Raw genomic sequence first — 14025 nt, forward strand, 5'->3', positions numbered from 1 at the left:
TGGCCTGTTCCATGTCCTGCTTATTTGCAAACACCACTAAAATGGCTTTTCTCAGCTCTTCTTCCTATAGAAAGTTGAAGATATTTAGTTACCTCTAATCACTGTGCTGGCTGGAGTTTAGGAAAAAATGCAAAATATTAATATATAATGTCTGCTATACATTATTTGAAATTGTGAAGAAGAAAAGTTCTACCCATAATCCTACCTCCCAAACATGATTGCTGTTTAACATTTTGAGTATTTTCTACTAGTACTTTGTTCTGCAGCTATTTTGCTTATTTAGTAATATATTTACTCACCTAAGACTACGTTTATATATCGTTTTCTACTCTGCTTTAAAAAGTAAACACTGGGGGCGAGAAATTGGCATAGTAGTTAAGGTGCCGGACTCCCATATGGCTGATCATGTTTCAAGCCCTAGCAGCTAGAAAATCGCACCAGGCACATGTGTATATGTGCCCTAAATCCCAAGAGGAGAATGGGGGAAAAGGAACTGTGGTGAGCCATCTCCCTAGGGTGCTTCTTAAAATAGATCTTTTTTATTTTAATGTGAATATTTTCTTTAATGTTATGAATTCCATCAAATATAACCATTTAGAATTATTTTTACTATGTCATTGATCATTTCTACTATTATAAACAAGTATATAGACATTATTTTGAATGTACTGTGAGTAATTAACACAATTTTATTTAAGTTCAACTGTTGTGAATGTTGGCATTTTTAGGAATATACAGCATAGTTTATGGGAAGAACTTCTTACCCAAAAGTCTTTTTTTTTTTTTTAATTTGCTATAGGGTACATGCACTTACCAGAGACAGAGAGAGAAAAAGGGAAAACGAGACAGCATCTCTCAGAAGGGGTGGCCACACCACAATCCCTTCTCCATTCTCGAGCTGCCAGATCCAGGACTTGAATTGTGTAGCTGGTTGTGTGGGATCTAGCAGCCTTAACTACCAAACCACCAGCTGTCTCCGAAAGCCTCACTTTTATCCCTCTTCTTCTCTCATTAGTAAGCAACCTTGGGTAAGTCAAACCATTAGAACCTTGGGTCCACATCCATAAAGAGAAGACATTATAACCCATCCTACCTACCTCACAGAGTTCCTGCACAGATCGGCAAGGTCAATACACATTAAATATTTTTTGACAAATATAAGGTACCATAGAATGACGATTACAGGTTAGCCAGTGAAGTTAACTACCAAAATAATATTCATGCCTATAACTAAAAGGTTTTAAACAAAGCAGCTTATTATAAAGTGGTCAGTTAAGCAAATGAAGACTATATTACACACGCTATGTTCCCAGCCCACTCTACTGAGTCTAATCTTTGGAAAGACTTAATTTATCTTAAGAGAAAAAGAAAAATATGAATTAATATATTTGTTAGTGTTTATACAAACAAGCTGCAACCACTAATTCAAAAATAGGAGGGGTTTTCCCCTGCAACAAGAGTGCATTCTTTAATAGGATTATATTTGAATAAGAATTCCATACAAATAGAATATATACCTTAACACAGGTGAGGAAGGAATATTATACATTATATAGAACATTCATATGATTCAACTGAGTTACTCCTCCAACCACATACTTATTTTTCGTATTTATTACAAACGCTGCGGTCAGTTCAGTATACACGAGACGACTTTAACATTTGGAAGTGTGAAGTACACAGGACTGTTTCCAAAGGGGCATGTAATGCAGCCTTCATTTCAGATGAGCGGAACTGACTGAATCACTGTCTGCTTTTCAATGTTTCAACTAACCTGTGAAGGGAAAGCGAACAGTTTCATACAAGTAACTTTCAGACACAAAGCAGGTCATTTATACTGTAAGTCTTATACTGGAGGTGAAATCCAGACCACGTAGAACAATAAAGGCTAACACAGATAAAAGAATGATGTGATGGCCTCGGTTTCCATGAGTCTTTCCACTTTGACTTTGTGTACACTTTGCACAGTAAAAAAACAAACAAACAAAAAACAACCTTTTCCAGGCTGCTTCTACTTCTAGGCTATACATGGCTGATTCCCAGGTGAAAACTTACCTCCGTCCTCAAGGAGTTAATTAGCTAATGAGCGGATACACAAATCCAACGATTAGTGTAAGGAGTACTATGTCACTGATCTGAGACAAAAGCATTTAGCTTGCGTGCGGTAAGGCAGGGGTGGACACACATCAGGGAAGGCTGCTGAGAAAGGAAGCCTTAGCCTCATTCCCGAAAGATAAGGAGTTGAGGGTGAGGAAAGGCAAAGAAAGGGCTGTAACGGGGCAGAGCGCTGGCTTATCTAAGTAACAAGAAGCAGGCAAATGTAGTAGAAATAAAGGCAGACACACATGAAGACCCGTGGGCGGAAAGCCTGGAGGAACTTATGCAATAAGTCTCAAAGTAATCGAATGTTATCCTCAGACTAAAGGAAAACCACACGTGTGCGTACAGTGCACAGCTGCAGGCACACACAATGACAGGTGGCTTCTGGAAACATGATACTTGCCATTCCATGGCCTCATCGAGGCCAGTGCCTTTGGTTGCGGACGTTTTGAATATTTGCCATTTTCGGTCTTTCAAGGCAGGTAATCCAAGGGAATTTGCCATCTCTGACGGAGTCATGGCCTGTTCCATGTCCTGCTTATTTGCAAACACCACTAAAATGGCTTTTCTCAGCTCTTCTTCCTATAGAAAGTTGAAGATATTTAGTTACCTCTAATCACTGTGCTGGCTGGAGTTTAGGAAAAAATGCAAAATATTAATATATAATGTCTGCTATACATTATTTGAAATTGTGAAGAAGAAAAGTTCTACCCATAATCCTACCTCCCAAACATGATTGCTGTTTAACATTTTGAGTATTTTCTACTAGTACTTTGTTCTGCAGCTATTTTGCTTATTTAGTAATATATTTACTCACCTAAGACTACGTTTATATATCGTTTTCTACTCTGCTTTAAAAAGTAAACACTGGGGGCGAGAAATTGGCATAGTAGTTAAGGTGCCGGACTCCCATATGGCTGATCATGGTTCAAGCCCTAGCAGCTAGAAAATCGCACCAGGCACATGTGTATATGTGCCCTAAATCCCAAGAGGAGAATGGGGGAAAAGGAACTGTGGTGAGCCATCTCCCTAGGGGTGATTTCTCATTTTCCCTTTATTTGTCACTTTCTGGTGTGTGCACACACCCTACGGCAAAAATCTATTAAATAAATGAACTAACTAACACACTCTGGACCAGCTGGTAGTGTGGTGGTTAAGACAGATCCACATGGCTAAATGGGTAGTTTGCGTTCTGGACCCAGTGGCTTCAGAAACATGCCAGGTATGCATGTCCAAAATTCTGAAAAGAGGCAAAAATGAGAAGGGAGTTGGGGTGACTATCCCCCATAAAGGGTGCTTTCTCACCCCTCCTCCTCCCTCATCTCTCACCAGCAAGTGCATACACCCTCTGGCAAAACGGCCTTTTGTTCATTTTTTCTATTGATTTGCAAATGGCCTTGATGTGATATAAAACACTAATCCTGGAGCCAGCACCGTGGCCTGTTGGTTAAGGCAGCTGGACCCCACATGACTGACTGTGCAGTTCAACTCCTGACGCTTGAGAGACATGCTGGGTACATGTATATTTGTGTCCCAAATCCCAAAAGGACAAAGAAACGGAAGAGAAAGGACTGTGGTGTGACTGTTCTCCACGGGAGTGCCTTCTCTGCTCCCTGCCTGCTCTCTCTCAGGCAAGTGCATGTGCCCTCTGGCAATTGAAAGAAAATAAAAAGAATTCATGGAAAATGTATATTATGATAAATCTATGCAAGGATTTTACATTTTTTCTGCACTAAAATAAATTCATACTTTAATTCCATTTTTCCACAGTCTTTTTGAAGTCCCCTCATTTACTGATCCATGTATGAGGGACAGCACAGTAAACTTGAGAAATTTACATTTTAGGGGGAGAGATAGGTGAATATATATATATGTGTGTGTCTGTGTGTCTGTGTGTGTGTGTGTATACACACACACACATATCAAAACAACAGTGGCATAAAGAATAAAGCATGGAGGGGGCAGGATGGCGGTGCAGCGGTAAAAAGCGACAGTCTGCAGAGCTGACCCATGTAAGTAGGGTCCGTGTTCATGTCTGGGGATTCTCCTGAGTAGGCTGGGTTTATCTGTGCCTGTGACCCACGACTGAGTAAGGATGGAAGCAGACTGTGGTGTCAAAACCCTGCTGGATATGCTGCCTCTCTCTCTCATTCACAGAAGAAATATTTCTTTCTTTTTTTTTTTTTTAATTTAAGTTTTTGCTCTAGTGCATGTGCACTTGCTGGAGAGAAAGAGAAAGTGAGAAATCATCCCAGGAGGTGGGGCTGGGGAGGACGACCATGCTGCAATTCTCTCCTCCATTCTCCTCTTGGGATTTTGGGCATGCATGTACATGCATTTGGCATGTTTTTTAAGCTACCAGCTCTGGGACTGGAACCACATGGTCAACAATGTGGGATTCAGCCACCTTAACCACCACGCCACCAGCTAGCCCAAAAACTAAATAAACTTTTCTTAAAAAGAATAAAGTGGGGTAAGGTATTAGAAGACACTGAGGCTCCTCTCTGGGAAGAGATGTGAGAGAATAAACAAGGTAAGAAGACAGTTATAAAAAGGTTCTAGGGAAGAGCACTCCAGGCTGAAGGATCAGCAAGTGCAAAGGCCCAAAGCCAGATAGGCGAGTTCGACGTGTGCAAAGACTAGGAAGGTCAATGTGAACTGACAGCACTGTGAACATGGAGAAGGGTAAAGAATGATGACACTGGGGCTACACAGTGTTGGGGCGGGTGGATCCCACGTGGCCAAGTGCTTGGTTGGGTTCAAGTTCCAGACACGGTAGATTGAGAAACACAGTAGATGCATGTGTGCCCAAAATACTGAGAGAAAAATGGAGAAGGAACTAGGGCACAGCCAGCCCCCTCCTCCCTCCTCCCCAGAGAGTACACATGCCCTATAGTGAGTACACATGCCATGTAGCAAATTTTAAAAAAAGAATGATAAAGCTCGGGCCAGAATTCTGTAAGAAGTACATCTGTCTCTGAACTGAAATGCTTCTAAATTATTGGATCATCTGCAAAGTCATGATGTATTTTCTAAGCAAAAATGTGCTATGACTTTTCCAATGATCCAAAAGAATAAAAACACATTTTAAAAAAACTTATGTCATGGGAGTAACTTAGACTTCAGTTAAGAGAGCTCTGAACTTCATGGAAATCACGAAAGCTAACTTAAAGGCAGTTATAAGGTTGAATTTGTTTTTTGTCTCCAACCCTCTCCCTGGCTGTATTTCCAGAATATGAAATAATATGCACAAAAGAAAATCCCTGCATTCTTTTTAATTATTCCTCCATGTGACAATATACAAAGGAAACAGAAAACATGTAAATAATTTCTCCACATTTTAAAGTGACTTAGTTTTCTTACCTCCAACATGGCAACTAACTCTGATTTGGAAATGCCAATTCGATCTCGGTCACAACTATCTACAACATAAATGACTGCATCTGTGTTTGAATAATAACATCTCCAGTATGGCCTAGAGAAAAGGGAGAATATGTTATTATTTGAAAGAACAAGAAACTTGACATGTCAATTTACACGTTAGGACTCAGGGTGATGATGGGGGCGAGGATCACACTGCACACCACCTTCTTAGAATCAATGCCATGTGACATCGGTGATGGTTCACTGTTTCTGACAGATCTATAGATCATACCCTCAGATGTGATGGAGTTGAAAGAATGATGATAAACATTAAATCACAGAACCAAGGAGGTTGTTTTTTTTTTTAATAATTATTTTATTTAACTTTATTTATTACTTTAAATTTGACCAGAGAAAGAGAGAAAGCAAGCTGCCTGATCTGGGACTCAAACTACAGTCAGCCATGTGGGAGTCCAGCCCCCTTAACCAGCACGCCACCTGCCGGCCCAGGACCAAGGAGTTTTAAAATGAGTTCAGACTTTAGGCTGAGAGAATATACAGCTACCCCTCAATTTCCAAGGAAGACTGGGTCCAGACATCCATGGATAGCCAAACCCAAGGATGCTCAAGTCTCATAAAACAGCATTATCTGCACATAACCTATGCACACTCTCCCACATACTTTAAATCATCTCCAGGTTATTTATCATACGTAATGCAATGTGAACAGCTATGTAGATAGATAGTTGTTACACTGCATCGTTTAGGGAATAATCACAAGAAAAAAATGTTGGGACCAGCAGTTGGCACAATGGCTATGTCGCTGGACGGCCACGTAGTCGAACGCGGTTCGAGTCCTAGACCCAGTGCCTTAAACTCACGCCGGGCAGGTGTGCATGCGTGCCCAAGATCCTGAGAAGAGAATGGAGGGGAAGGGATTGCAGTGTGGCCATCCCCCCTTGGGGGGGGATGGTACTTCTCACTTTCTGTCTCTCCATCTATCTCTGTCTTTCTGGCAAGTGCACACACCCTCTAGAAAAAGCATCTTAAAAAAAAAAAAAAAAAAGTCTACATAGGGCCAGCTTGTATATTCGCTGGATCCCACATATCCAACTAAGCGGTTCAAGTCCTGGACCTGTTAGCTTGAAAAACATTGGTGTGTGGCCCAAAATCCCGAGAAGAGAATGAAGGAGGGGATGGCAGCATGGCCACCCTACCAGGGGGTGACTTTTCACTTTCTCTCTCTCTCTCACCTCCTCCCCAGCAAGCACATGTACCCTTTAGCAAAAACTTAAAAAAAAAGAAAAACTATAGGCTCATGTTCAGTACAAAAGCAACCACTGTAGCCTAGCTACAATACACAGTACATATCAGCAACATCAGAACATTTTCCATCTGCAGTTGCTGAATCCATGAATGCAGAACCTTGGATATGGAACTCACAGATATGGACAGCAGAGTATATTTATAATCATAGTCTATAAATCACAAAGTGTACTAATAGGAAAGCTGTACACAGACTGGTCATTATATCTGACAAATCTTTAGGACCCTCTTAAAAGGAATTTTTTAAAAATTTTAATGTAACCTTATGTAACTGTCATTAATCACTGAAAATATGAGGAAGTAGAAACGGCTAAAATGAGAAATAAACTCAAGTGATTCAAGAAATAAAATGAGTTAGGGCTGGCAAGTGGTGTGGTGGTTAGGGTGCTGGATTCCCACATGGCTGACCGTGGTTCTAGTCCCAGACCTGGCAGTTTGCTTTCTCACTTTCCCTCTCTCTCTCATTCTGTCCCTCTCTGGTCAAATTTAAGTAAGTAAATGAATAAATAAATGGATAAAAAAAAGTTAAATAAAGTCATTCTTTAAAATAAATAAATAAATAAAATAATTTTTAAAATGTTTAAAAAATTAGTTAAAAGAAAGTAAGGGCCAGATGGTGGCACTGCAGTAAAACACAACCCTCTAAACCTGGCCCATGAGGAAAAGCTCTGGGCTAGTATCCAGAGACCTCCCTGAGTATAAGGCACATGCGTGCCCATGACATGGGGCTGGCTGAGACTGGGGATGGATCAGGGCATCGAGATGCTACTGAGGATGCTGTCTCTCTCTCTCTCTCTCTCTCTCTCTCTCTCCTCCCCACCTCATGGAAGAAATAAGCAAAAGAAAAACAAGAATGTGGCAGGATGTTTGATGAATGCACTGCTAATCTTTTAAGATAGAACCATATGGAACAATTCCTGAATCACTAAACATTCACAGTTGCCATGTCAAGCAGAGAACACTGAGCAGGAGACCTGCACTATAGAAGGCATCTGTGTGTGTTTACATTAGACATAAGTGGTGGGCCTGCAAAGTATTTTAATGCATTCCAAAACAGTCTGTCTCAAAGGAAGGAGCTGACGAGAACTAGAGGGCCCATTTTAGTTAAAAAGTACAAAAGTAGGGGGACCAGCAGTTAGCGTAATGGCTGTGTCTCTGGACTCCCATGTAGTCGACCACGGTTCGTGTCCCAGACCCGGTGGCTTAAAACTCACGCCGGGCGCGTGTGCGTGCGTGCCCAAGATCCCAAGAGGAGAATGGAGAAGGGATTGCGGCGTGACCATCCCCCCTGGGGGGTGATTTCTCGCTTTCTGTCTCTTTGTCTCTCTCTGTCTGTCTGACGAGCGCACGCGCCCTATAGCAAAAACCTCTCAAAAAAAAAAAAAAAATTAGGATCAAGAGTTTGGTGAAAAGATTTTCCTTTAAATGATACCTGTAAAAACTAGCTTCCTTAGATTTTCATTCAATAGATGCTCTGAGAAAACAGTTTCAAGTTTTACCTCATTTTAAACTAGGTGGCTTCCATTTAAGTCATAACAAAAGATATATTTTGGGTTACCTCTGTTAACCATAAAAAGAAACAAAAAATATTTTATCCTACAAAACAAAAACAAAAAACAGTTGTTGTACCATACCTGATACTTGTCTGTCCTCCTAAATCCCAGACTTGGAATTTAAGGTTTTTATATGTCACTGTCTCTACATTAAATCCAATAGCTGAAAGAGAAATCCAATCAGTTGTAAGTAGACTAATGCATTCCACCTTCCAAGTACTTAAACTGAGTTTCAGCAATTAATGGTAAGTGTTGAATCACATTATTGATGGAGATATTATTCCATTTAAGATAAAATAGTAATGTTGGCTACACACACACACACACACACACACACACACACACCCCTCAATCATCAGTTAGCAAGATCAGCACCATCTTCAGTTTATAAAAGAATCCCAACAGCTCTACAAATCTTGGTTCAGTGGAAAATCCTAATAAACTCATCTCGAAATAAAGTAGAGGCATACAAAAGTGTTTAGACAGTTTAATTTATACAATGAAGTCTGATTGTAGATTTATTATAAAATTTAGAATTTTAGAAGTTAGCAAACAGAAATGAGAAACAAGACTAGATTCTAAACTTCAGTGAGGACTTAAATGGTTTTAATTATGGCTTTATGGAAGCTGGGTTCTCTAGGGTTGCCAATCTCCCGGGCCCCCTGCAGACATCCTCGAGAACTCACTTGTAATAAGACCTTAGCTGGGGGCCAAAAGGTGCCATAGTGGTAAAGCCTCTGGATTCCTACATGGCCAACTGTTCTTTAAGTCCCAGACCTGGCAGCTTGAAAATCACGCCAGGCACATGTGCATGTGTGTGTCCAAAATGCCAGGAGGAGAATGGAGAAGGGACTGTGGCATGGCCATCCCCTGGGGTTGATTTCTCACTTTCTCGCTCACTTTCTCTATTTCCTCTCTAGCGAACACACATCCCTGGCAAAAGCCTTAAGATCTTAAAAAAAAGATCGTAGCTGGAAGGCTACAAGGGAGCTATGACAACCCTTTTCTGTCATCCTTCTTAGGTATAGATCTGGCAGAGCTGATACAAGAGACTTATTTTCATTGACAGGAATCTACAAGATGGTGGAAAGAATACTGAAAAATGTAGGGTAAAATATACAAAGATTGGGACCAGCAGATGCCATAATGGTTATGTTGCTGGACTCCCATGTGGTTGAATGCAGTTGGAGTCCCAGACCCAGTGGCTTAAAACTCACACCAAGCACATGTGCATGAGTGCCTAAGATCCCAAAAGGAGAATGGAAGGGAAGGGATTTCAGAGTGACCATACCCCCCGGGGGGGGTTCTCACTTTCTGTCTCTCCAGCGAGTGCACATGCTCTATAGCGAAGATCTCTCTCTCTCTCTTTTTTTTACACACACACCGAGATTACTAACATTTTAAAAGCTTAAAGGGAAAGTCAGAGTAGGGCCAGCCTAGTGGCATGGTGGTTAAGGAAGCTGGATCATATGTGGCTGATCACATGGTTTAAGGCCCAACCCCCATGGCTTAAAAGAAAAAAAACACCAGGCATGTGTGCATGTGTGCCCAAATTTCCAAAAGGATGGAGAAATTGAGAAGGGACTGCAAGAAACTAATTTTTTTTTTTTTTAATTTGCTATAGGGCACATGTGCTCACTGGGAAGAGAGAGGGAAAGTGAGAAAGCACCCCCCAGGGGATGGCCACTCCACAATCCCTTCTTTATTCTTCTCTTGGGATTCTGTGTATGAACACCATGCTTTTCGGGTCTGGAACTCGGACTGTGAAATCAGCCATGCAGGATCCAGACACCTGAAACACCATTCACCAGCTGACCCAAGAAAAATAAATCTTAACAAATTAATAATTAAATAAGTAATAAATCAGGGGGAAAGTGCAGTTCATATAATAACACTTAACAGTTAAATAATTCTTCACATGGGTTTACAAAATACTCATATATCTTCACCTATTTCTTCCTCAAAGCCAGTGGGCAGGACCAGCAGATAATGTAGCAGCTATGTCACTGGATGCCTACATGGCCGACCATGGTTCAAGTCCTAGACCAGATGACTTCAAAAGCAAGCTGGGCCCATGGGCATGCATGCCTAAAATCCTGGGAGGGGAATGGAGAAGGGATTGTGGCGTGGTCATCTGGCCTGGGGGGTGATGTCTCACTTTCCCTTTCTCTCTCTCTCTAGTGTGTGCACTCGCCCCAACACAAAAACCTCTAAAAAATTTTTAAATAAAGAAAAAAAGTCAGTGGGCATTTAAACATACTGGTTCTTAGTAAGATTGTGAATCATGCCAAGTTATGAACAGTTCTTAGCAGCAAAATCCACATAGAAAAGGGTCTTTAAATTACACTGAAATTGTTTCTCAGTTTATGAAAAAGGTGTTACCAATATTATGTTCATATTTGAAGTCTATCAATTACTTAATTATATTATTTATTCAAAAATAGTTACATTAAATGGAAATCAGAAAACTCCTACAATTAGTCTATCACACCAACACTTACTAGGAATAGTAGTAACGACTTCTCCAACCTGTAATCTGTACAAAATTGTAGTTTTTCCTGCTCCATCTAATCCCAAAATTAAAATCCTCATTTCCCGAGTTCCAAACAGACTAGAAAATATACTTGAGAAAAAGCCACCTGAAAAATAATAAAAACAAAAACATGTTCCGTATCATATTGTGAACTAAGTTCTTTGAAAGCTATATGCCAAATTAAATAATAATATAAACACATATTACATTGTTGGGAAAGTCATGACATATTTTTCCATGTTTTTCTGTACAAAAATTTGTCATGACTTTTCTAGCAACTCAATATTATATATGAATATATTAATATCACATATATTTTCCAAGCTCCACTAATAACACATTTTTGCTCCCAATAAAACACATCATTCAACATCAAACAAGTTATTAGTGAAATTACTATGTCCTGCAGGTACAGAAAATACACTAAAACATAAGAGAAATATGGCCACTACACTTATGAAGGTCACTTTCTAATTAACAGAATAGGGATCCTTTAGCATGATCTTGTCACTATCCCTAAAAATCAGAGAACCGGTCAGAAGGGCAGTGGGAGAGAGAGGTCTTCACACACGAAGAGCAATTATTGCTCCACAGCAGCAGTACCACCATCAGCTACCTTCAATCCCTGAGAATTCATCACTAAAAAATCTAACTAGCACAAGAAATTGAGACAGAAGCAGAAAACAAAAACTACTTTTTATGTAAAACATTATAAAAAATAAGGCTACATCCAAATTATCATAAAATGTTTCCAGAAAGTTTCCCCTGCAGTAGAAATTGTGAAATATAAAGTACTGGTGGCACAGTCCCTTTCTCATCAAAAGTCATTAGAGACTGGAAACCAGCAGTTAACGTAATGGCTTTGTCGCTGGACTCCCACATAGTCGACCGCGGTTCACGTCCCGGACCCACGCCGGGCGCGTGTGCATGCATGCATGCCCAAGATCCCAGGAGGAGAATGGAGGAGAAGGGATTGCGGCGTGACCATCCCCCCGGGGAGTGATTTCTCGCTTTCTGTCTCTATGTCTCTGTCTGGCGAGCATACGCGCCCTACAGTGAAAACCTCTCAAAAAAAAAAAAAGTCATTAGAGACAAGACAGTTATATTAGAAATAAAAACAGAGGTCAGGGGCCAACAGATGGTATGGTAGTTAAGGTGCTGGATTCCCACATGGTCAACTGTGTGTGGGTTCGAGTCCCAGATCCAGCAGCTTGAAAATGACACTAGGCGCAAGTGCGTGTGCCCAAAATCTCAAGAGGAGAATGGAGGAGAAGGAATTGTGGTGTGGTCATCCCCCGGGGGGTGATCTCTCATTTTCCCTCTCTCAGGCTCTTTCTGATGAGCACACACACCCCGTAACAAAAATCTAAAAAAAAAAGGGAGGAGGGGGCCCTAGCGAGGGGACCGGGGGCCAGGTGGTACAGTGGTGAAAAGAAATGCTTTGCGCAACAAAATCCCAAGTGGGAATATGTGTGTTAGTATCTCAAGACCTCTCTGTATATACTGGCCTCCCTGTTTACACCAGGTGCTCACACATCAGCCTGTGATCAGAGTGTAAAGACCCTGTTACAAGTGCCTATGTCTCTGCCTATCTGTAAGTCACATGTGTGCTCTCTCTCACATAAGTGAATATTAAATATATATGTGTATATATGTAAAAACAAAACAAAACAAAAAACAGTTGACAACAGAAGTGATGCAGGACCAGCAGACGGTGTAATGGTTACATCACTGAACTCCCACGTAGTTGACCATGGTTTGAGGCACAGATCTGGCAGCTTAGAACTCACACTGGGCACATGTGCGAGTGTGCCCAAGATCCCAAGAGAACAAAGAAGGGATTGTGGTATGGCCAGCCCCTCTGGGGGGTGATTTCTCCCTTTCTGTCTCTGTCTCTCCAGCAAGCACATGCACTTTATAGCAGAAATCTCTCTTAAAAAAAAAGAAAGAAAGAAAAGAAAAAAAGAAATCATGCAACGCTTTGTTATTTGACAAAGAAATGGCACAATTAAGAGCTGCAAGTCTGAGGCCAGCTCTTTGGCCCACCCATAATGCACTGCTCAAGAGAAGCTGGATTTCACACAAGGTGGGCCAAACCCTGGGCCTGGTCAGTCTGAAAAACAGACACACCCCAATGCCCAAGATCCTATGGGCCAGAGGGCTGGAAAAATGGAATGGCAGTTTAACTAGTCCCTTCAGGAGGTTGGTTCTCTCTCTTTCATGTACTCACGGTATCATGAGTTTAGGAAGAAAAAAAAAAGGCCGCGATCCTGGAAAAATGAACATACCTACATACCATGGGCTAGAGATGACCTTAGGAAAGGAAATAGAATGGGCGTGACTTGACAAAGTCCTTTCTACCAGTTACAACTATAAAGGAAGCAGAGGAACCAAACTGACGGGGCTTCTGGGAGACAGGAAAATGCTTGGATGCTCGGGGTGGAGCTGGAAATATACTCCCAAAACTGAGGAGGGATTTAAACAAGTCCAATAACGCATCTTCATTTGGAGGAAGATCAGTTAAAGAATGCGCACCTTCATTTGCACTCTAGCAGGGAGACAGGTGTTACCTGATGCTCAAGGTGACCAGGTAGTTCCCTCCAAGAACGAGATGAAAAGCCATCCCCTGACCACCACGCCCCTTCCCGCTCCCTTCTCCGCCATACCCTATCATCTACATCTTGCTCTACCTCCTCCAGCAGGTAAGCGGAAACGCCAAGCGAGACATCTACAACGCTATGAGCAACACTTTCCCTGGGATTTTCAAACGCAGCCCGGGGAAAGAGAACCGCGCTTCCGCCACGGGGTCAGAGCTCATCTGTCACCCCAGAGACCTCGGCGACCCTGCGACTGACACGTTGCCGGCCACTGCAGGACCAGCTCTGTCCAGCCAGCCGAGCTGAGTGTGAGGCGAGGAGAGAAAGGTCCACCGCCAGGGGACCGGACTCGGGGCTGGGGTTCCCGACTCCGCGGGCGGGAAGGGGGAAGGGAAGGAGCGAGGGCGCAGAAGCGCGAGGCCCGGTCCGCCCCCACCGGTGAGGATCAGGGTGAGCCGAATACTCGGCGACCCGCCCCCTGAGAAGCCGCCTGCTCCGGCCTTCCCCGGCCCGGCCCTCCGCTCCTCCCGACCCCAGCCCTCGGCCGCAGCCC

The 14025-nt window shown here is 42.1% G+C and overlaps 1 protein-coding gene across 1 annotated transcript; it reads right to left on the reverse strand.

Moving 5' to 3' along the window:
- Positions 1–1365: 1365 nt before the first annotated feature.
- Positions 1366–11005, reverse strand: ARL1 (ARF like GTPase 1). Its single transcript, XM_006141388.2, has 5 exons — positions 10844–11005; positions 8424–8505; positions 5464–5575; positions 2504–2682; positions 1366–1774 (listed from the first exon to the last, which is right to left on the reverse strand). Exons 1-5 carry the CDS (start codon positions 10932–10934, stop codon positions 1744–1746), a joined length of 495 nt encoding a protein of 164 aa, XP_006141450.1. The 5' UTR covers positions 10935–11005; the 3' UTR covers positions 1366–1743.
- Between the last annotated feature and the right edge of the window lie 3020 nt (positions 11006–14025).

This window comes from Tupaia chinensis, unplaced genomic scaffold, assembly GCF_000334495.1.
Source record: "Tupaia chinensis unplaced genomic scaffold, TupChi_1.0 Scaffold000054_1, whole genome shotgun sequence".
NCBI classification, from domain to species: Eukaryota; Metazoa; Chordata; class Mammalia; order Scandentia; family Tupaiidae; genus Tupaia; species Tupaia belangeri.